The sequence below is a fragment of the Eupeodes corollae genome, chromosome 3, assembly GCF_945859685.1.
Source record: "Eupeodes corollae chromosome 3, idEupCoro1.1, whole genome shotgun sequence".
NCBI lineage: Eukaryota > Metazoa > Arthropoda > Insecta > Diptera > Syrphidae > Eupeodes > Eupeodes corollae.
In genome coordinates, this window is record NC_079149.1 from 99,663,882 (window position 1) to 99,688,882 (window position 25,001).

Here is a 25,001-nt window from a genome sequence, read left to right on the forward strand (position 1 = left end):
GCGGTAATTTGCGGGGGAAGAAGATTCGCCTTTTTAAAATTGGCTGAACAAATGTAGTTTTCTAACTACTTGCCACTTGGAACAAGCCCAGAAGAATAAGATAGATGGAAAAGATTACGCAGAGATTTTGCCAGAAGAACACCTCTTCAGAATAATAACGGGGATACCATCTGGACCAGCGGATTTATAAATGTTGAGGTCTTTAAGAACTCTTGCACAGTACGAGTATGAAAATGGATTGGTCCCATAGAATCATTAGTCGTTATTCAAGAACTGGGAGAGCTATGACATGACATCTGGTAAGGTGGAATTTTCGGGGAACTGCCTTACAAACAAGTTGGCTTTATCAATAGATCTAACTAAAAGAGTGTCATTGACAACAAGCGTAGGAACCGAGGAAGGGGAATAATTCCTCATGTTTTTTACAAATGACCGAAAATTCTGACTGCCTTTGGGACATTGTAGTATTTTTTGCCGTAGTTTTTGGTCCTACAAATATGGGCGTTGCAGGCCTTCCTGGATTGTTTAAAGCTTTTCGCGTTTTCCTCTGTTGGGTAAGCTCTAAAACCCCGGAAGCCCACTTCCTTCTTTTTGATAACCGCTTTGCACCTTGAAACATCAGTGAAACATTTGATAAAATAAATATTACACCCAAGAAGTCAGTTATTTGAAAGATCCAACAATGCTTAAAAAAAATAGACAGTAGAAAATCAAACATTCTTTATATGAATAATAACCAAAATTGGAAAAAAATGATTACAATTAATTGTAATTGAAATGTGCATACACTTCTTCAATTATTTTAAAATGTAATTAAAGAAATTTAATTATTAATTACATGTAATTGAAAATCCTCAATTACTTGCAATATAATAACAAATGTAATTGAAATTAAATATGTAACGATAAAGACTAATGATTGCTTACACAAAAACTTTAATAATTATTTTCTGGAATGCTATGTGTAATTAGGCGTTAGATATCTTAGACCTTAACTACTATAACGCCCAAATCCTTAAATGTCATAAGAACCCAAAATTGTTCACAAAGCCCAAAAAGTTAAACAAAATGCCAAACATTAAAAACCGAATATCATAACGATCAAACTAATTTTAAATAAAAGCTCCCCCAAATTGTTAGTAGTCATTTTGTCCAAAAGAATTTTATGACATTTATTTTCGGCATAACGACGATTAAGTTTTCTATCATTTCTTATGTCTTTATCAACCAACGATATATAACTCATGTCATAAATTGACATAAAGTTCAAAAAGAGAAAATGTCGACAAAAATATCACTAAGAAAACGTTAGAAATCAAAAATAGAATATCATGTCACCCAAACCAACTTTAAATGTCGTAACACCCGAATTTGGGTGTTGAGACGAGTATTAACATTGAGATTTGTTTATATATATAGGGCATGCTGTCCCCCTGCAACCCTCCTGCTTGAGCTCATTATAGGATTTGGGATGGGTTCCAAGCCTTTTTATCGCTTATTCGTTACGTTACCTTACTGTTTCGAGTTTTTGGGCAATCTGACATTTTTTCTTGTTTAATGTTTGCGTAAACCGTTAAAATAACGGTAAAAAGGGTCAGACAAGAAACCTTACGACGACCTTGGAGATAGAACAGAGCCCTGGGGCACACCAGCATTTGTTTTGTGGTTTTTAGACTTGAATCCGTCCAATACTACTTGTATTAACGTATCCGAAAGGTAATTACTAATCCAATGAAGTAGGGATTCATGAAAACTGATAGAAGGATCGCTTTTTGTAAAAATATTCTTTACAAATTGAGCAAAATTCCATTCATGGGATGTTCGAGATAAAAACATACCTTTGCAATGTAAAAACACTTGTATAACTTATTTCCGTAATTGGTCAACCAATCAATTTACAAGTTTCTCAAAGATACCTACATAAAGCTGGAACACTAAAATCGAAATAAACTATAAAGTATCCCACACATATGATTTGGGATAATTAGAAAATGAAGAACAACCAATTACTGCGGAACTAAATCGAGGGGATTAAAATCCCTGATGACCTTAGAAAACATTAATCATATCGAATTCCAATAAAATATGACCAAGCTATAGTTTCACTCAAACTTACCTGCGTTAAAAGCGTATGTGCTAATAGTTCATCTGTTTCATTTTGATCCTTCATAATATCCGCATTCGGGTGGAAACCAAACACTGCTGGTTTTGCTATCAATGGCAGCTGTTTAGTGAAACTCACATATGCCTCATTTTCCCTAAACTCCGGCACATAATACACCTCCGAATCGTCCAAATAATACATTTTCTCCTCATCAAACATTTCCGGACAATAGAATCGATCTAATGTAGTTTTGAGTGTACGTCTATCCCAATCATCTGTCACACGACCACCATAATTACATTCGCCTGTCAAATAACGTAGCGCCTCATAGTTCACCCCAACATATTGATCCAAGAACATTCGCAGTTGCATTAAACTGATCCGTAAATCGGTCTCATTGAATTCATAGGGAATATTCCAGCCAATCGGTCCAAAGTATCTTCGTTCTTGAATCACCGCATGGAAGAAACACAACGAATAGATGAGCCTTTTGAAAGTTGTTGGTTGTTTGCAGTTCTCAAACCATTCGGGATCGTTAATGGGGTCAGTTAAAAACGAACGAATTATATTCGAGCGCAATCCTTTCGGTGGTTCATTTGTCATTTTGATCCCATTCTGTAGCACCACAACTGGAAAATGATCAGCCGGATATGATGTGAGCCACAAACGGAAATCAGGGTGTGTGTGATCGGGGAGTAGGGTTTCACAAGTTTTCTCAAGAATTGGCATAAAACTCTTGGCCAAATGACAATTCTGTAGAACAACCCAGTTGCCAAATTTAGTTCCATCGTCGATTAGTTTCACGGCAATGGGACCCTGTCCTTGACCGAGTGATAAGGAAAACAGTCGATTCGATCCAAAACCTTGATCATCGGCGAATTTGAGAAGTGTCGCTGTGGGATCGGCTCCTGGTGTCAAAATGAATATCAACGGTATGCAGCAATGTGAGTCACTAAATGAGGCTTGCAAGTCGAACTGAGGAGGTTCTACGAATTGGCGGCCCATTTTTTCTTAAAAAAAAAAAAAAACAAAGAGAATACATGTTAAAAACTATTAAATAACTAGATTTATAAAAGAATGTTACATAAATATGGAAGAAATTTTGACAGTCATGAAATGTAACAAAATGGCTTCATAAAACAAATAACATAGTACAACTGTCATAATTCAGTTTGATAACACTTTTAACCGATATTATAAAAATCTGTGATTGGATCTTATGAAAATTATGACTGATGTTATGTGGCTCTTCTGACAGCTTTGACTTTTGCCATAATATCGTTCATTATTATTTATTCATATTATTTAATTGTTTATTTATAAAATAAATAGTTGATAAGAATGTTAGAAATAGCAATGAACACAATTTTCATCACTCATGTAAATACGTGATTAATTTCAATATCCTAAATTATCATGTCCTAACTAATTTCATTTAATGACAAAATCAAATGTCAGCTATTCAATTTTTAATTGATTGTTTGACACAACGAATAATACCGCTTAAACTTATGTCATCTTGTGTCACTGGTTAGTTTTTAAATAGTCATTTATATGTCATTCCAGAAATGTCTTGACATTTCATATTATAAATATCTAAGCTATGACAGAGATATTGGTGAACTGTCACTCGTGTAAATGAAATGATTCTAGAAACCTAAAATATTGACATATTTAGACCTATCATGAGTCTCGAGTGAAAAATCGTTCACATTTTTTATTTTTGTTCGGATTTTAAAAAGCTATCAGGAGTTTCGCTGGGATAAGATTTTACTTCAAGTTTAGAATTGACAGTTAGAAAAAAGGGTATGTTCAGAAACAAACTCTCAATAGATTTTTCTCATCTCTTGTATGTAAACAGAGAGTGAAATCTGTACTTACGGTTATTGTCGTCTTCTTCGCATCTTAAATTTTATTGAAAATTAAAGGTATTAAATATGCTAAATTTGACCCGATTTGACTAATATGGTTATTTTTTTTGTCTGTGAAACTCACGAAAAAGAGGATTTTTTTTCATGTGGAGTGAAGTTCGTGCGAAACGTTTTTTTAGATACATTACTTTGACAAGGAATTAAATTAAGTTTATTTTTTTTTAAATTGACATAACATTTACTTTATTCAAAATATTACCTTCTGTCATTATACTTTGAATATGATTTTTGGCATATTAGCGCCATGGTTGGTTTTGACAGAGTTTGATCTGGAGGTGAATTTTTCCAACATTTGTATCTAAAACACCGTCCATTCATATTGAAATGCCAAAACTAAACAAATTCACATACAAACTAAAAAAATGGGGCCAGCTAAAAGGGTGTTAGGTATTTTCGCCAAAAGCCTGAAAACCCAAATCCTAAAATTTAATCAAGCCAAAAATTGGTCACAAAGCCCAAAAAGTTTAAGCAACTATCGCCAAAACCCATAGCGAATGACGTAACGCCCAAATAAATTCAAAATTAAAAAAAAAAAAACGCCCAAATTGTTAGCTGTCATTTTGCCCAAAAGAATTTTTTATTTTAAATTTGGGTTCGGGTTTTATGACATAGGGGTTGGGCTTTGTCACAGTTATACGACATAGTTTTTTGGGGAATGTGATTTTTTTTTTAATTTGGGCTTTATGGTGATTTAGCATTTTTTCAGATACAGTTTTTGTACGATAAAGCCATTTTTGTAGGTATGACATTTTTATTATTTTAGTGTTATTCTATTGGAAAAGAAGACCAAACGCTTTTTTTATTTGGAATTTCATAAAACCTGCCAAATATTCTATTTTAAGGCGTCGGCTTATCTGCTTGGACTTCCTTACATAAAGTCCAGCGATATTAAAACGGACGATTTTGGAGGTCACGTCACAGTGCCATGACGCGAGATAATGCGCTCACCGAAAATTGATGAATTTAATACGCCACGTGAACCGAAACATTATTTCCATGATAAATATGCACGATTTGAAAACATTGTTTAGTAGTTAATATATTCGTGACATGAAATCGTAAAACAAATTGGTTGCGTTCAATCTCAGACAGGTAGGGTATCGGGATACCTTTTTGTTAGTGTTTTACGTGTAAAATAACAGCTGATCAAAAACAGCTGAGAAGTCAAAAAAGGAATCCAAAGGTATCCAAGAATTTCCGGGGTATGTAGTAATCTGACAGAACAGCTGATTCAACACATGGTTGAATTTTAAGAAACTATGTGTGAACAGCTGAAAATTGCTTTTATTTTTTGACAGCTATCTCAATACAGCTATCCAACTCGTTCAAAAAGGTATCTAAAAAACCACCTGTCCAAGATACCCTATCCAACGCGAGATTGAACGCAGCCATTAAGCACACATCAATTGACAACTGTCAAAGAGACCAACTCCGAAAAAAGTATTGGCAGATTTAAAACACGTGGCGCAATGGTTAGTGCGTAGGACTGTCATGCCAGATATCTTGGGTTCAGTCCCTGCCTGTGACATCTAAAGTTTTTTTTCAAGGGTACTGCCTCTTGTGAGGAATTAGCAAATCCTTCAAAAGTAATTCTAATCATGAAAAGTGCTTTCTCAAATTATCCGTTCGGATTCGGCTTAAAACTGTAGAGCCCCTCCATCCCTGACAACATTACTTGCACACACTAAGAGTTCAGATTTAAAATCACACGTCAAAAAACAACCAGCATGCAACATCAAATGACCATAATAAAATACAAAAATGACAAGAACACTTGACGTATATGGCTGAATCACATACACGCTTCAGCTTCGGCTTCACCTGACGTTTACGAGTTCAGCCATAGGAATTCAACGCATGCTATCACAATGTAGCTTCGATCTCACGTTTCGTTTGGCAATCGTAAGAAAAAGAACGTAATGTAACGTAATGTGCGTCCCAACGGAAACTCTAGTTCAATTATCTGAACATTTGCTTTGTCTGACAGCTCAACAGCTGTAAGAAAATGTCAACAAACAAAATATTTGCTATTTGGAGGGATGAAGTAATAGAAAAGTCATTCAAAGCAACCTCGAAGCAGGCCAACGTTACGCAGACGAACCCGAAGCTGAAGCGTGTTTGTGATTCAGCCAATAATGCTTTGGTAATTTTAGGTACATATATTTTCCGTGTTTTCGTATCGAATTTAATAATTAGTTTCAATGCATTTTAATAATGAGCTGTCATGATGACGTTTTGTCATTTGAGTAAATGAGACATTAATTTTAACAAATTGACAGGGTAAGTTGTCATTACGTTGACATGAAAAAAAAAGAATTAACACCGAACATACAAATTTGACATTTATTTATTTATTTCGATCCATTTTGTTGTAATTTTTTTTAACATTTCAATAAAAGATTTATTTATTTTTACATAAACGTACAAGAGAACAGAACCTTCATAAACTTTTCAGTTTCGTTAGGATCAGACTATCAAAAGAAAAATATAGAACCAATTTGTCAATATGGGGTGTACGTATGTAAATCCCTCATAAATGAAGTCGATTTTTACTCTTTTATCCAATTTCTCAAAAATGTATGTCCGATGAATGCAATCATAAATTATTTCAAAAATACTGCCCTCTGGACTATTTGCTGATTTTATGTGAATAGACGCGTACGCAATACATGTTTCAAAAAGCAAAGAAATACATAGTAGATATATGTAGATACATTTATACATTATATACATATGTATGCACATAGAAACGGAATGACGATGATAAAATGCTTACCTAAAACAAAATTCAATACAGCCGGAACCAATTTATCGGAACGGAATACCCTCAAAACGAGAAGTTTTTGAAACGTCGTCAATTTTTCATTCCATGGCTGTGGAATGGTAGCATCCTGTGGATTTTCTGCATCAAAGAAACTCTTCCATTGGCTAATATTAGCCTGTATATGTTCGCGAATTCCTTTGAAATTGGTTGAAGTATTTGTGAGTCGACAAATCTCATCCCATGATTTGGCCGGAAGCCATTTAGCTGGATTTGCCAAAGGATTATCGAGACCGACGCCACCAGTCAACAGGAACATCCATTCAGAATTATCGATTTCACCCTCGGACTTTAGAAGGTTTATATTCAAAATCAGCGAAAAAAGTAGCTTATCCTGTGGTGTCAATGTTGGGGTGTGTTCGCAAAGTTTGGTAGGGTGGATATTTGGATATGGTTGTGTGAAGATGCAAGAGATGCAAGATATGAAGAGATTCAACGGTCCAGTCCACAATTATTATAGAGATGGAATATAAAAGCAAAAACAAACAATTGAAAGAAAAAATTAAAAACAACGAAATCAAATCAACAACAGCAACAGCAACATCAACAGCGAAAGCGAACAGAACAGCAACCTCCATGAGCCAGCGCTCCAACAACCAGCAACAACAGCAAAAATAATCCTATCTGCATAAAACTTCATGGAGGTTCGAGGTTCCGTTCCTGTTTACGTTCACGTTTGAGTTCACGTCGCTGTCGCCCGCGTCCACATCCACTTTGACGTCTACATAGATTAGCTTACCCTCTCGAACAGACTGCGGCAGATGTTGACGTACAAGCTGTAGGTAAAGTGCTTCCGCAAATCCGCCATCCTTTCTGTCACATCGTCCACTTTGTCCGTGTTGTCAATCGACGCCGTGTATAGCCCCACGAACCAAGCGAGACTGTACTGATACATCGGATCGATATTTGCCAGTTCGGCTGAAAGTAAATTTTGTTGGTTAATTAAAAATTCGTTTGTGCCATGTCCTGGACAGAATTTCTGTCGTCCAGATCCACGGCGGCGGCGATGGCGGGTGTTCCCATCAACCAGCAAAGCCTCATATATAAATGTACGGGTTATATACCTACCAATGGTAAAAAATAGAATTGTGGAATGAGCTGCTATGGGTGTATAACCCAAGCGTGCAATGTCGATTTGTTTCTCTGTGACTTCGGTGATGGCTTGTTTCTCGTTGATTTCGTTTGCCAATGTTTTGGAGGAACTAAGCACTTGCACTGCGGTCTCATCCTCTAGAATATTTTCTGCCGTTGAGAGGACTTCTAGGATTTTATTTTCGGTCTCCTTAAGGGTTCGTTTGTTCTCGGCGCTCTGAATGATAAGGGTATTTTTTTCCGCTTCCAAATCTGGACGTTCGCGGGCTACAGTGATGGCTAGAATTTGATCCTGCAGACCCTGTGTTGTTATCATGAAGTTTAAAAGTGTCACCTTGACGGCAACTTCAGGTAGATAATGGGGGTTTCGTAATTTTGTTGTTATATAGAATCTACGTGTGATTGGGGAAAATTGATTACTTACTAAAAGCTTTATCGCTACGGAGATGATGGCTTACTTAAATTCATGATTGTATTCAATGATTGAATCTCCAAGCTTAATGCACAAAGCTCCACCTTGTTTAAAGAGTTGTTTCAGCAAAATTGACTCAAGCAAAGGATCCAAGTCTTCGTTAATGTTTTCTAGCAGAACTGGCAGACCGAATTGTATGGCGTTTTCTAGAATTCGAGTGTAATCAGGTTGATTTAGACGAATAACGCACAGTTTGTTGCCTTTCTCCATGTTTTTCACCCATTTATTAGCTTGACCCTGAGGATCAATCATAAGTGGCCAACGACGAGAGTTTCTAGAAAATGTAATTTTTTTAAAATGAACTAAATTAGGGCTTCTTTGAATTTAAGGATAAATAAAGTTTAACTTAAACAACAAAAACAATAATAAATGAAAGATAATATTGAAGAAGGTTTTTACAAAGTTGAAGCCTTTAAAATGTAGAAAACTTTAGGATATAAAATTCTGCTATTTACTTATTTATTTAACAGTTTTTTTCTATTACTTTAAACGGGTAATACCTAATCGAAAGTACATAAAACACAAATTGACATTTGTCCTAACTATTATTTAAACTTGTCGGGCAAAATCTATTGTTGGGCGCCACATAAGAAATGAGTTGAATGGGTTTCTATTGAATACAAATCTTGAAATTAGATGTGAAAAATATGTTAGAAATTTATTTCAAAATATTGCATTCATTATATGTCAAATAATTCCTTTTTTTTTAAATTAACAGGAACATTGGATTAGACGATTTGTCTATGAATATGCCACGGTTTTTCTGTAATATTCAAAAGTGGACTTTTATATTAAATATTGACATTCTGCAAACACTAAAATTCGTATTTTACTATAATATATGCTGTTCTTTTAACTATTTAACCGAAATAGTATATTTTGGGAAAAGAACATGGAAAATTGTTTCCAAAATTCTAGCTCTGTTCGTTTAACTTATAGAGAACTTTCACCGTCAAATTATCTCCAGTGTGCAACTCTTTTGCAGAGACTCCGTTTACATTACGAAAAATTCAATGTTTTTAGCAATTAACATGAGGCATCTTCGACCTAGTTTCTTTGAATCCGAAAGCCATGCCAAAATTATAGTGAATAAGTCGAAAGCTATAGACAAATGATTCGTGAATTTTGTATTCTTGCAATCATACATTTTTTGACAAAGATCCTTTGTTCTTAGATCTTAAATTCGAACACCTCTTTTGGTTTCTTTTATTGGGATTAGGTCAAATCTCCTAATCCTTCTGTTTAATTTCTGAAAGGACTTGCTTTATCCGTAAATTTTTTCGAAATATGTCTGCTTTTGCGGTGAGTTAAGGATTACTCGATTTCAGGTTCAGAGCTTTTAAGATACACATAATTACTACGGATATTCAAATTTACGTTTTTCTTTAATTTTTATTTTTTAATCAAAAACATTAAATAAGAAAAGAAAAGTTCAGATTAATGGTTTCTTTTACTTAAATTCTGTTGGGAAGATCGATCTACACGTATCGATATAATTCCCTTATTGTGACAATAGATGAGTGCAAATGTAAAATGCACAAAATGAACGTTCTCTTACAATTTGCAACGTCGTTTAACCTACATTACATAGCGTGGTGTTTAGTTGGTAGCACTGTCATTTGATACCTGTCAAACTCAGCTGTATTCGAAGTGTAACTATATTAATTGAATGTTTGCATTTAACGACTATGAATCGCTTAGCATTCGAAAAAGCCCTAAAACTATGAATTATTAATACCAAACATATATTAAAACGCATATAGTTCTTGCAAAACAAACAAGTGATTGAACATGTGTCAAAGTGACTGTTTGGTATGCTCGATCAAAAGTTTTCATTGGTCCCTGTTTTTTTGAATGATAACCGATTTTTAACTTAATATATGAAGTTATGTAGCACCCGTGGTATGATAGTTAGTGCGTTGGAGAGGTCTTGGGTTCGATCCCTGCCTGTGCCACCTAAAGTTTTCTTCACGGGTACTGCCTCTTGCGAGCAATTGACAAATTTTCCAAGAGTAATTCTTGTCACGAAAAAGTGTTTTCTCAAATTAGCCGTTCGGATTCGGCATATAAACAGTAGGTCCCCTCCATCCCTGACAACAGTACTCGCACACAGGAATGGTTGAGAGTTGTAAGTCACTAGGCCCTGGTTCACTACGGACTGTTGCGCCACCCAATTTTATTTATTTATATGAAGTTATTGCAATCTGTCAGATTTGTTGAATTGGAAATTTTGACATTTCTCGACGTTTCAAAGTCCCTAAAATCTAAATTAAAGATTTGTAGGGTGTGTTCGTATGTCTCCATTTTTGGAGTATCATATTTCTTCGTCTATATCTCATGAACCAGTAGGGATATCGACTTGAAATATATTTTGTTTTTTTTTGGATAATAACATCAAAATATATTGAAAGGGCTTTTAAATAAATTGAGCAGGTGGTTTTTATTTCAGCAATTTAAATAAAATGCACGATTGGATCGCACGAACTTGTTCATGTATCCAAAAAATCTGTGTATAAATAATACTTATAACTTGAATTTGAAAATGAACTTATAAAATAACTTTGCCTTCAAAAATGTAAATACAATTTAGTTCATCAAAATAACCTTGATTTATTGATTTTTTTTCAAAAAACGTTAGCGGTTTAATTTTTCAAATAAAATAAAATAAATTTGTTTAATTTACTCTTACATTTTATTTTTGTGTGCAGTTTTATAGTGCTTATAAATATACGTTTTACATTCAAATTTCTTTAAAAAGTGCTAACGCATTTTCGAGATATCGAATACTAAAAAAAATTCAAAAATATTTTTCTTTCAAATCGAAAAAAACGACGATATTTTTTATCATCAAATACTATTCAAACAGTATAAGAGCTTGTACAGAAAAAAAATATTGAAATCGTTTTCTTAGTTCTTAAGAAAACATAAAAACAAAATAAAAGTACCCTCCCAAAGCAATTCAAAAAGTATTTGTCAATTAAAAAAGTGTAAAGAACAAAATTTGAGTAAATGTATTAAAAATCTATTTGTTTGATTTTGAGAAAATTCGAATTTTCAATTTTTGACTTAAAAATTTGTATGGGGACTAGTGTTATTTTCAGTCTTAGAAAAAAACCTTAATTTTTATGCTTGAACTCAATTGACTCAATGGTTTGGGATGTAGAAGCGAGGACAGACGTACCAAATTGTGGACCAACTTTTTTTTAACTTCTTTTTCAAAAATAAAAAATATTGGATTCAGAAAAATTTTATTTTATTAAAAAAATTCTAAACAATATTAGTAAAAATTGATGTTCGATTCTCGATACCTTGTGAATAAAAGAAAACATTACCCGTGTTTTTTTGGCACTCTATAAAAAGTATAGTAAAAAAATCCCAAGAAAACGCATCGGCAGTAGCCAGATTTTTGTATTAAAAATTTGGTACAACTAAAAGAAGATCTGTCAGAATAATAATAAAAAAAACACAAATAGAAGAAAGTTTTGTGAAAAATTAAAATTTAAATTAAGTTCAGCAAAAGAACTACATTACTAAAACTAATAAATTGGACAATTTTCAAGAAGAAATTATAAGTAAACATCTGGAAATTGAGATTCTTTAAAAAAAGTTAATTTACAATTGCAGCTTTGACATAAAATAAAAACTTTAAGAAGATTACAACATTACCACGTGGTATTGAAGAGGGCTTGAATTTCGCCTCAATTCTTTATATACCTGAATCGAGGTCAAATGAGCTTAATTCGACTCGATTCCGGTCGGGAAGTCAAGTCAAAATTTGTGAAGAAAACCCTTTGTGGAGGAGTTGGTTTTACAGATAATACATTCTAGTCTTTTTTTTGCATGTTTGTGTAGAAAAAATATAGTTTTGTTTTAATCAAATTTAAACAAAAATGCACGTGGAGTAGGTAGCATATTCTTCATTGTTTAACACGATTCAAGCTTGCACTTCACACATCGAAACACCAATTGCATTTAGGAAGAGCTGTCAAACTTAATCATTTTTAAATCTTCTTGTGTGGTAAAAATACCAAAAACATTTATTTTATCTAATCTGAGATAAACCTTTGGTGGAAACATAGCAAAACTTAATTATCTTTTCTATTGTTTTGTCTTGCGAAATAAGCCCAGTTATTCTATTGATTTGATTCCCAATGGAAAACACTTGATTAAAAATGCACAACTACTCAACGAACACAGCCATCGAGATACAAATGCAATATCAATCGTACCAACAATTGAGAACGAAATCACATGAGATCCATTCGAGACTCGTATAAATGTCAAAAACCCATCCGTAATAAGATTCTACTTTAACTTTTATCGGTAGTTTTCATACTACGGATATTATTTACATTATTCGAGTAAAATCATACTTTACTATTGATAGATTTTCCAAAAAAAACACATGTATTGACTTCAAAATCATTCAATTCTATGCAAAATTTTGTTGTTAACGAAAGAAAGTGGTCTAAGAAAAATGTTATTTGTATTTTTTCATATAAGAAATAAAAACTTAAAAAAAAAATCTACTAAAATTGATAAAAATTGATGTTCGACTAAACGTGAGAACCGAAAAAACAACAATTTTAAAAAAAATGATAGAACGAAGAAACATATTGACTTAAAATGTCTCATGTCACACAAAATATTGTTATTGATATTTTGTTAAAGTTTAAGACAAAGCACGGATGGAAAGTTACAAGTGTGGGTCACTTTTCAGCCTCTTTTTAAGCTTTATTTTCGGAACCAAAAATTAGTGACTTAAAATTCTAAAAATTAGTTATTGTTGACTTCACATAGGAAGTTATTGTAATGGGTCCGATTTGGCAAATTGAAAATTTTGACATTTCTCGACGTTTCAAGGTCCCTAGAGTCGAAATAAAAGATTTTTAGAAAGATGTCTGTGCGTGCGTGTGTACGTATGTTCGTGACGTGTTTTTCGTCGTCAATAGCTCAAGAACCAGTAGAGATATTGACTTCAAATAAATTTCGTTATACAGGTAATAAGGCAGAAAGATGCAGAAAGGGCTCTAAAGAAAATTGAGTGGGTGGTTTTTTTACCATAGCAGTTTGAAAAAAAGGTGAAAATTTTGGTTAACCCTAAATATCTTACGAACCAAAAACGCTAGAGACTTAAATTAAATTTTATATAGTATATTGTAACGTGATTTCAAAGAAATATATTTTTTGAAAAAAATCCATTTAACGGTTTTTTTTATAAATCAAAAAAACTGAAAACAAAAAATTTGTCACCTCCAAAATTTTACTACTTAAATATAAATTCATCTCCAAAACAATTTTGTGCAACTACGAATAATATTTTTGACATCTGATAAAATTTTGATAAAAATCGAATTCACAGTTTTTTTTATAAAAAATAAAAATCTAAAAAAAAACATTACTCAAAGTTGGTAAAAACTGAATATCGATTCAAATATCTTTTCAAAAACTTGAAATTTAGACTTCAAACTTATTTTATCTCATAAGAAATATTGTCATTCTGAAAAATGTTGAGAAGAATCGAATTGACAGTTTTTTTATAAAAAAATAAAAACCTAAAAAAAAATTAATAAAAGTTGATAAAAATTGATTTTCGACTCAAATATCTTTTCAAAGCTTTGAGATATTGGCTTTAAACTACTTTCATCTTTCAAAAAATATTGTTGTCAACATTCAGTAAAATTTTGAAAAAAATCGAATTGACAGTTTTTTGACAAAAAATTAAAAACCTAAAAAAATTTAATAAAAGTTGGTTAGAATTGACTTTCGACTCAAATATCTTTTTAAAACTTTGAAATATTGGCTTAAAATTTAATTTTATCTAATAAGAAATATTTTTTCAACATTCAATAAAATTTTGAAAAAAATCGAAAAAAAACAATAGGTACTAAAACTTGGTAAAAATTTACTTTCGACTCAAATAGCTTTTCAAAAATTAAAAATATTGGTTTCAAACTTATTTTATTTCACTGAAAATGTTGGTTTCGATATTCAGTAATTTTTATATAAAAATCCAACAGTCCGTTTTTTCATAAAAAATGAAATCTACACAAAATAGTACGCAAATTTGGTAAAAATTGATACAAGTACATATAGACAAACTTTTAAGCAAGACAAATCGACAGACGGGATGGGAAGTTATCAGTGTGGGTCGCATCCCAGTCTTTTTTTTTTTTAATTGGTCAAAGGTGGTATTTTTCTTTTTCTTTTTTTAAAGTTTGTTTTAAGGAAAATTCCCAAAAAGAAGTCTCACTTGTCGTTGTCACTTTTATGCATTCATAAGATAATTTCTTAAATTCAGCCAGTAACTCAATTTAACACCATCTGGCCCATAAAAAAAATGTCCTATTTTATGAGCTTTTAAAAACTTTCTCCTTAATGACAGGATCTATCATTTAAACTAATGTTTGATAAAAACAGAAAAACTTTATTGGAATTTATGTTCTTTGTAATATTAGTAAAAAGCTTTACTTTGTAGAGCTCTATAATGAACATTTATGTTAGCATAACATTTTATAACTCATCCAACAAGTACACTCTTGAAAGATACATTGACAAGGTTTTCCAATAAGCCTATTTATTGTCAGAAGAATGTTCTATGTTTTTTTTTTACTTCAGAAAACACCGCCATCGCCGACGCAATGATAAGAAATAGTAAATTCAGAAGTTGTACTTCCTGTCAAATTTAAAATAAATAAAATTTAAGATATTACAAATTTCAAATCCATCATTTCAACATTACACAAATGTATACTTAATATAAATAGAACTCTGCTGGTAATATAAAGTTGTTTTGTTTTTCCTAAAAAGTCCCTTACAACATTCCCCCCCTTACGATATGTTCGTCTTTTACAACAAACGTGTCCTATTAAAATGAAGCAGCTCATGTGTACAAACAACATCGTCGTCGAACAGCAAATATTTGCCCTATTCGCACACAATTCGGATTAATCTCTTTTCAGAAGACGAACCCTGACATTTCCAAAAAAAAAATCAATTTTGTTTAGTTCAAAAAGCATCAGGGCCAGGAGCAGTTTCAGGGATGGATTGCGCTTCTGGATCTGGATCTGGACACACAAAAAGAAAAGAAAACAAAACAAAATAATACTTTTCATTTGCTTAACTATTACCAGAGGATAAGGTCTCTAGGGTCGAGTCGAATAGGAATAGGAATAGGAATAAGAATATTGCACCACCAAAAGAATAAAACACAACAGGACGAAAAAAGGAAAACACAACTGTCAATCCTTAGAGAGCATTAGGCGAATACCTAATCCCACCCTTTGTCATTCACAAATTCGTATCCTCTTTAATAATAATCCCACACACAAACATTATAGTGCAGGAGTACAAAACTATTACATATATAGAAAAGGTATTGCAAAAGCCGTCAGGGAGTAGGGTTGATGCACAACCAGAACACACAGAAATAGGAAACCCACTCTGTGTGACAAATTAGACGAGAATGAAAAACTTTTTCCTAATCTAGCGTACAACATTAATCAATTCTTTTGATCCACCATCGCATCGGCATCAACATCCTCGTCGTCGTCGTCCTTAACAGGAACAGCAAATAGCATCCGTGCTACAGTAGCTATAACTATACAGCTTCTACGGTCGCCATCGCCATATCACCATTACACGCGGCCGGCGCGTCATCAGCGTGTAGTTAATGCAAGAGTAGCATGTAGCAGATGTAGTGTTGTGCGCCGTAAGGCGAGAATTAATTAAAGAAGGATACAACACAAAAAAAAACTATAGAATCATCCCGAACTACTTTACCGAACGACTGAATCATCCCCTCAACAAAGAACACGCAAATAAAAAAAAAGGAAGAAACAACTCACACGCACCACCCAGGCACGTACTCTAGCTCTAGCGCTGGACCGCGAAGTGAGTTGGGAACAAAGAAAAAATGAGCTTGGTTTCCATTTTAGTAAAGCATCATCACACTCGTTTACACTAACAACATCAACAATAACAACAACAAAAAAAAAACAGCCAACCATCATCATAGTCATGATGCTCTTACATGCTTACCTCATTATAATAGCGCTTTCAATGGAAAACGAATCACTTGGGAGGCCACAGATGTTCCAAGCGCGAACTTCCACAGCATCCCCCAGCACTTGTTGTAATTGAAAGTCCTGGCTGCAGACGATGCCAAACGAAGTGCATTTCGTTACCCATTTCCGGATCTGACTGACACGGAAATCGATGGTGAATGGCCCCAGATACGCGACAACACCGGAAGCAATGAGCACGTCCCCGGTCAAGGTGTGGTACGTTTCATCTAGTATCCTTGCTGCCTCCAACCAGCGGGTGCGCTCACCACCCAATCCGCTAATGAGTTCCTGTGCACGATTAAGTTTTTTTGTTACCAATTCATGTTCGAGTTGAAGGCTCCTATAATAATCGAGGAGTAGAGAGTGTTGTTGTAAGTGTAGGGTTTATTATATTTTCTAGGAAATTATCATGGACACTTTCTATATGTAGGTTTGGAGTTTTGTATATGCCTATACGAGTACTTACTTAAATTGGCGCAGTTGTTCATCGAGCATTTTTTGTATTTCCGCCAGACTAGCCTCGACACGAGCAAGTTGGGCAAGCTTCTCTGCGAGTAGTTTTTGTGCGGCCTAATGCAAAACAAAAAACAGGGTGTTTAAACTTATACCAACTTCCGTAAATCACTTACATTATATTCAGCTTCAGCTGCAGCAAGAGCAATCTTCTTCGGAGCGATAACCTTGGCTACCACATCATACTTCGTCAAAGCAATCACCCATCGACACAACCCCTCACAGGCCGTCGAAGCCGACTTAATTTTATCTGGATCAAAGTTTTCATTTGTCAAAATTCGATCTTGCAATTTCTTGATGATCGCCGGTGGAATATTGTCCTTGTCGAAATTTAGCAAACTATCGAGAAACTTTATGTCACCAAGCACTCTCTTCGATGGACCCCAGTAGTCTTCGATCATGCCAACCCCGGAGGGATTAGCGACACGATCGGGTTTGACATCTTTCAAAATGCATACAGCTTCCATGACAATTCGCACACCGATTGGTGGACTTTTCATTGTTTTGACAACAGCAATATCGGCGGTTGTTAAAGTATTCAAGGCTGCTAAGGCTGAGTTAAGAATTGGTAAAGCTTCAGCAAGTCTAACATCACAGTCGTCTTTGATTGCCTGAGCTTTGGCTGCTTGTTCAGAGGCAACTGCTTCGTCTTGTTTGACTAGTTCACGTTGACTTGCAGCGGCTTCACTGTCTTTCTGAACTTTGGCCACTTGTTCAGCGACCTTTTTTGAATAAATAAGAGGAAATTATTATATGGTAGAAAAGTGACGAAATACTATTGAGCTTGACCAAGAGCCAATTGTCAAACTAACTGAGTTAGAGATTCTAAATTTTGGGCGCAATTCGAAATGCTTTAAAAATACAATGTCAAACTTAGATAAATTAAACTTACAGTTTCTGAAGCAACTTTTAATTTTGGTTCCAAAGCCAATAATGTTTCACTCATAACACCGACTTGCTGCGATGCAATGTCCAATTGTGATATTCCTGTTAGATATCGACTTCGATTCGTAGTGATTGTCCTGGAAAATAAGTAAATTCAAAAATAAGGCAACATTGTAATAATTGTCAAATACAAATGTCAAAACCGAACTTAAACTTAAACCCAGCTGCCAAAATTAAAAGCTTATTCTCTTTCGGTTAATTTCTGATAAAAATATCAGTTTGACTTTGGTAAGTCTCACTTATAGCACCCAAACCTGCTTACAGTTTTTTTTTTTAATTTTTAAGCAAAATTGTAATAATTGTCAAGCACAAATGTCAAAACCGTACTAAAACTTATAACCCAGCTGTCAAATTTAATAGCTTATTCTCTTTCTGTTTATTTCTGATCCTATCAAAATGTCAGTTTCAGTTTGGTAAGTCTCACTTATAGCACCCTCTACGCCCTATATATGCCCACAAAACTTACCTTCTCTTAGCTCCCAACAAGCCCTTAAAAGTCTGAATCAATTCCAAGTATGATGTAGGTGTTACATAATTGTAACGTTTCAATCTCAAGTAAAACTTTTCTGATAATATTTGTGTTGAAGTATGAAAATCCATGCACATGTCTATAGCGGCCTTACGTTCCAAATCGGTTAGTTCTTCTTTCGCTAAGAAACGAGTCGAAACAGCCAAGAGTGCATCTGCAGGCCAGGGTTGGAACCAATCAATAGTACAACAATTGACAATCGATGGGAACTTTCGAACACGAACTCGTAAAGCTTCCCCTATCGGAGACATCGAGAGGACGATATGAAGTTGATCTTTGCAAACCTAACGAAAAAATGTATAATTCAAATTGAAGACAAGGGCAAAAACTTTTTTCATACCTGAACGAAAAAGTTAAAAAGTGCTACAAGACTTCCGTCAGTCTGAACAGCTTTATCACGTTGTTTGTCAATTTGGCGCATTTTTTCACAGATTTCTATTTTTTCTTCGTTTGTAAAGAGATTTGGAACTTCACCAGAATTAAGAAGATTATTCACATCTTCAAGGAATGATTCGTCTTTTATCTAAAAAGCAGAATTCTTGACAAAGCTACTTTCGGAAGATTAGAACAGTCTTACTTGAACATCTGTAAACAGAAACACTCCATGTAAATCTGAAGCACTGATTTTCTTCAATATTAATTTGATATCTTCATGCCATTCGTTTGGTCCGTATTGTCGAGTGATCTCGACCTGGAACAATTCGTAGTCACAAATATGCGATGCCAAGCGGGTCAAACTCTGCCGTCCAGATCCACCTACTCCTATTAACAAGGCATGACTACGAGGTTGTTTTATAATCCGACAAATTCTAGATAAATGCTCGATGGCAAAACGAAACAATACCAAGTCCATTGGTTTCTTCGACATATTATTGAATTCCACAAGATAAGTCTCGACAATAGAGCGTAGCTCTTCGGGATCTTCAACTTCTACATAGTTCTTGGTATCGGCTTTGGGATTGGTAAAGTCACAATACATCAATTTTCGTAAGTCATTCTCTTCCAAGTCACGTTTTTTTTCAATGAATCTTGAGAATAGTTCCACCGGCTTGGACTTGAGGTGAACCTCCATTTGTTCGCACACGCAACTAAAAAGCCATGACCGGTCGATATCGTCGACCAAACGATCTCCATACACCCGCAGAACTTCATGAACCCAAAGCCTCCGCATCGAGTTTAGATCCTCGGTGGCTTCTGGCACAGAAAGTAAGACCCCCTGAATCACTCGCGAAAAGTCTCTCAAGTTAAAAAGATAATGTGACTTTGCTGGTGTAGGCAAAAGATTCAGCTTGGCCTTGTTGTATACATCCAAAGTGGCATTGACAATCTCATCGATGCATGGATCAAATTCTTTTGAAAAACCTCTCGTATCCAAATGCCACAGAACTATTTTGCCAAAAATGACTTTTAAGATTGAATCACTGAATTCATCTATTCCCAGAACGTTGAAGTGCCGTTGAAACCGGGGTGTAACAGTGTTTCCCGACGAAGGGGGTCCCATGGCACACACCATTTGGATATCAATCAGCTTGAGTGGTACAATGTTTTTGCGATCATACCACATCCAATGATCGAGCATCATTCGGAGAAGTTCTATTGGCGGTTGAGCTCCATACGTTTCCTTGAGAGGCATCGAAACATCATCGACAAAAACAACACACTTCTTGTTCAATGGAGGACCGAAGACACCTTTTCTTCGTTTATCTAATTTAGCCATAATGATATCCTGTGTCTGATTGGCTGAGGTCTGGGCTGAGAAATTTATAAACAAAGCTTTATACACCTCAGTGTCTGCCTTTTTCAGCAGATAATCAATTGCGTAGCAACTCTTGCCAGTTCCAGTATTTCCCACCAGCATCAGAGGTTTTCCATGTCGTATCAGTAGGTCCAAAATTGCCGCCACCCGAACAGTTTCACTTGTGGTAATTATTATTTGATTGACTGGCATGTCTCGAGGAATGGGAGCAGCAGCAGCCACTTCGTCTTCCCAAGGCTTCCACTTGCCTTTGCCCTCCTTGATGAATCGGTAGTCAAAAACACTTCCCGGCTTTGGTATGGGAAATATAAAAGGTTTTGTCAGGGCTGGCACCTGCAACTCGTCTGGAATAGAGAAAGTTCCATACACACTAACCGGGAAGATCTTTTCCATTAAGCCTCGAAAGACAATGGAAAATTTATCTCGACTTGCTGAGTCCAAAGCTCCTCCTATTGACCAAATGCACGAGAAGAAGAACACTCCTTCGATCTGTGCTCGTACATCTAGATCGGACAAACTTTGCACATATTGCTCGTCCGAAAAATCGTCCATGTAACAGTCGAAAATATTCATCAAGGAGTTTATCAAATTAGCATCTGAAGTTGCAGAAATCTCCCGGAGACCACCCTTACGAACAAGCCACAACAATATCGGACAAAATCTTGAAAATAACATCGATATAAGCTGTTTGCTGACAGCGTGGAACGCAGCTGGCAGAGTGTTCTTCCATGAGGTAACCAAAGGCTCCCAACCAAGAGAATTTGGTTCCATGTAAATCATTCCGCAGCGAGACACAGTTGCTGGTGAGGCCACCTCTAGGTCCATTGGTTCGAATATTAGATTCGTTGTTGGAGCAAGCTGGATAATCTCTCCAGACATGAGACATAGCTTTTTGTTGTCATCCAGGACAGTATTCATGTTTTCTATCCAAATTGCATCAACCGGTCCATCAAATATCAACCATTTTCTATCGGGTGTCACTGAAACTGCGAATTCTCGGTAGCTTACAGCTAGAATACCATCGCTCCATTCATGGGAGACCATATCAAATTGTCCATAGAGCTGACCCATTGTTACGGCTTTGGGATTCATGACGGTGTAAATTGCTCCATTTTCGCTACCATCCTGCAAAACAAAAACTCAAGAAACTGTTTCACAAAATACAGAAGAAAATCAGGCTTACAATTTCTTCCATGTAACGTAGAGCTTCGGCAAGTATTCTATACGAAGTTGTTTTCCCTCCAAATGGAAGACCAACTATCATCAGGCCATGACGAACAACAATCATTTCATAGAGCTTGAATAGAGTAAAATAAAGCACCATCAAGAAACATACATGGATACCAGGACTTAAGATTCTTACTTGCTGAACTTTTTCCAAGAAGAATTCCGTACATTGTTTGTTATTCTTCTCACAAGCCTTCTTCACACACTCATTAAAAAGTACATAATCCGATTCCGGTAGTTTAACTCCTGGAAATAAATCCGAGGTGATGCCTTGAAACAGAGGGACGTCTTGATTCAAGAATTTAGGAAGATTAACATCTTTGATCGATCTCAACACTAGAATATCTTCATTTTCATCACGATAACGAAGCTTTAGAGCACCAGCAGCTTTTAAGACCGATTTAACAGCTCGCATGCCATAATCATAATGCGATTGCGTACTTAATTGTTCCGAACACAGTCTGTAGGTTGCTACGATCTTCACAGCCAATGGTTTAGCACTCAGGAAGCCATACGAATAGAGCTCGATTTCGGCAATCAAAGCATAGTCCGGAACCATCATGGCTACTGATCGGAAAAGAGCCTTGGAAAATAAGATTTAGCTTTGTTTTAAGTTTGAACTTCTTCGAGTTAAAAAGGTTAAGAGTTACCTTTAAGTTATCAGGCAATTCTGAACGACCAGCATAACCTGGATTCATGGTGATAAAGACAGCACAAGTTGGATCGAGCTTAAGAGTAGTTCCTTCAAAGACCATAGTTGGTTGGCCTGAATTTATTCCTCGTTGAATTGTCAATATCTAGAAAGTATGAGCCATGAAGCAAACAGTACGAAGATTACAGTTAGAAGCATGAAATGTCTACCCAAGCAATATTTTGAGCTTACCTGTTGAGCTACAACCGAAAGTACCTCCAGATCAATTCGATTGAACTCATCAAAGCACGACCACGCTCCGCACGAGGCCAATCCTTTGAAAAACTTCCCCAGAGCCAAATAATCTAATCCGTCGGAACAATTGAAAACAACACATTGTTTAGCAACCGCCTTTGCTAAATCCTTAGTCGTTTCAGTCTTTCCAGTTCCGGCTGGACCTTCTGGTGCTCCACCAAGATGTAAATGCAAGGCACTAAATAGAGTCCGGTAGCAACGGTCTGTCAATGGGGTGACAACCAATCGAGTTGTGTTGCCCAGATATTCGTACCCATATTTCAAACTACAATTTATCATTCGAGTATCTAAATTGTCATCTTCCCAATAATATCTCAATTGACAAAGCCACTGGAAGTCATTCAGCTCGGAGACTTCTTTCTCACAAATTTCGGCTAGCACATCTCGAGCATGGACGTCCAACACAACTAAAGCTCCAAGCGTTATTCGATTCTGAAGACTGAGATCTCCACGAACGAGATCCACAATACGCATGATCTGTCAAAGTTAGAAATTTCAAAACATACATAAATGAGGACCCACTCTTTTGGGATACTTTACCTGAGCCTTGCAAACTTCCAAATATTTAGCCAAACTATCAACTGGATTTTCGGTGAAGAAACACTCTGTTATCTCAGCTGTCCAATAGGTCAACGAAATCGACTGAACTGTCTGTCCAGGCCATATTAGAACCCATTTATCACGCTGAGTACTCGGATAGCTTTCAAAAGCTTGTCGAATTTTGAAATGTATACTTTTCTTCATGAAAATCTCAAGTTCCAGCAGCCATCTCTCCACTTGACCTCGAGCTTTTGCTGTTGATATAACCTCAACCAGTTGAACTTCTTCTTTCTCTGATGAACGCATCATTGTAACTTCTAGAGCTTCTGTGAAATTAAGAGTAGCAATGCCTTCGAAACATTTCTTAAGATGTGGTTGAACTCTAGTGGGATCTTTGGTTTCAGAAAGAATTTCCAAAAGTTCATCGTTCGATAGGAAGAAGAACCGAGGGAAGTAGAGACGTTTTTTCTCAAGGTACTAAAAGAACATAAGGATTAAACTTGTTCAAATATGAGGATCTTGAAATTTGTACCGCATTAAGTCCTTTTTGAATGACTTCTAGAAGATTGAAAGCCTTCTTAAGCTTTTCGGACATTTTCTCAATTTCCACAACAGACATCACTCGAGGATCAGCGGCTACAATTTTCATTAGATCTTTCCATATCTTGAAAAGACTTAAGTTAGAAAGTGTGGTATACAATTACATAACATTTTTACCTTATCAACAGCGCTAAATCTTCGCCCTTCTTCTGGCATTTGCTGTTGAATATCAGGACTAGAGAATATCGGTTCTAAATACATCCAAGTGGCTTGAACTCTTAACCAATCATCGAGAATATCTTGGAGAAGCATAAGCTTTGCTTCCCATTTTCTGGAAAATATTAAAAAACATCAACCCTCCAGTATTAACCCTACTCAAGACCTTTTTAACTTACAAAAGATCTTCCTCAAAAGGCTTTATGTATGGTGAACTCTTCATTGTTTGAGTTTTTATTATTTGATCGTCCAAAAGTACCTGAATATCATCAATAGCAGCAAGTTTGAAGGTTCCAGAATCTCTGCAAACATACAAAAATCCAGTTTCCGAACCATAAAATATCAAAGTTTCAAACCGCTTACCGGTAGGGTGACACACTGAATGACATCTCTTCCCATTCATTAACCATTTTACACATAGCCCTTTCGAGATTGTTTTCTTTGGTGGCACTTTCTGAAATCGTCTCAAACTTAGGTAAATAGTCCTCCAACTGATATTCAATAATCTTTTCAAGCGTCAATTCGGGAGAGACTTTTATGGGGAAGCCAATAATTTCAGAGACTTCTTCCCAATGACGGGTCTTCATTCCAGGATTGCCAAGAGTACTTATGATCGGCATGTGAAGCTTAAAAGCATCGATTTCTTCTTTAATCTCATGGACCAGCTGCATAGTTTGTGGTTTATCACTCATCTGCTTATCAAGCTTCTGAATCACTCGATAAGTTGTCGATACTTCATTATCAATATCGTCCGGATCATAGGTTCCCACCTGTGAATGCATCCACAAATCATGTTTATCCATAAATTCCTGACCAGCATCGTAGAGTTTCTTGAATGGCATCAAATGATCATGGGTTTTCTTTCGAATTGGATATTGCGACAAATCCCACCCGAATGATGTTTCTTCTTCATTGATTTTATCAATTGTGTCCATAGCAACGATCAAGCGATTGTCAAGCACTGTGGCACGTCTCTTGTACTTAAGCAGACTCTTAATGTCACCCCAGTTTTCATAATCTTGAACTTGTTCGTTGTAGTTTTGTAAATCACGTCGAAACGCTTCTATGCGCTTTTTGAGAAGTTCTTGATATTCGATTGTTTTGTCAGCAATAATTTCACGATGTTTTTTGAAAACCGAAGGCAGTTGGAGAAACCATTGGAAAGTATTGCTGTTGTTCTTTATTTCCAATGGGGTGTACAGCATGTTGTCCATGAGCCAAAGAATGTGATCCATGTTCTGAATATTAAGGAAATCAAAAATTCACATTCAGCAGAACTTCTAATTAAACCTCTTCCGCCGTA

At 35.4% G+C, this 25,001-nt stretch overlaps 1 protein-coding gene across 1 annotated transcript in view; it reads right to left on the reverse strand.

Moving 5' to 3' along the window:
• Positions 1-25,001, reverse strand: part of LOC129949827 (dynein axonemal heavy chain 7) — a 44,346-nt gene that overhangs the window by 15,153 nt on the left and 4,192 nt on the right. Inside the window, exons 7-27 of the mRNA XM_056061489.1 lie at positions 24,062-24,936; positions 23,878-24,000; positions 23,660-23,813; positions 23,475-23,606; positions 22,943-23,419; positions 22,340-22,879; positions 22,107-22,253; positions 21,593-22,039; positions 21,413-21,526; positions 19,051-21,354; positions 18,814-18,996; positions 18,411-18,757; positions 17,892-18,021; positions 17,116-17,721; positions 16,953-17,056; positions 16,461-16,826; positions 8,407-8,694; positions 7,925-8,340; positions 7,596-7,774; positions 6,812-7,190; positions 2,117-3,114 (exon numbers count right to left, since the gene is read on the reverse strand). Coding sequence (XP_055917464.1) covers positions 2,117-3,114; positions 6,812-7,190; positions 7,596-7,774; positions 7,925-8,340; positions 8,407-8,694; positions 16,461-16,826; positions 16,953-17,056; positions 17,116-17,721; positions 17,892-18,021; positions 18,411-18,757; positions 18,814-18,996; positions 19,051-21,354; positions 21,413-21,526; positions 21,593-22,039; positions 22,107-22,253; positions 22,340-22,879; positions 22,943-23,419; positions 23,475-23,606; positions 23,660-23,813; positions 23,878-24,000; positions 24,062-24,936 — 9,309 coding nt within the window. The remainder of the gene's footprint in view (positions 1-2,116; positions 3,115-6,811; positions 7,191-7,595; positions 7,775-7,924; positions 8,341-8,406; positions 8,695-16,460; positions 16,827-16,952; positions 17,057-17,115; positions 17,722-17,891; positions 18,022-18,410; positions 18,758-18,813; positions 18,997-19,050; positions 21,355-21,412; positions 21,527-21,592; positions 22,040-22,106; positions 22,254-22,339; positions 22,880-22,942; positions 23,420-23,474; positions 23,607-23,659; positions 23,814-23,877; positions 24,001-24,061; positions 24,937-25,001) is intronic.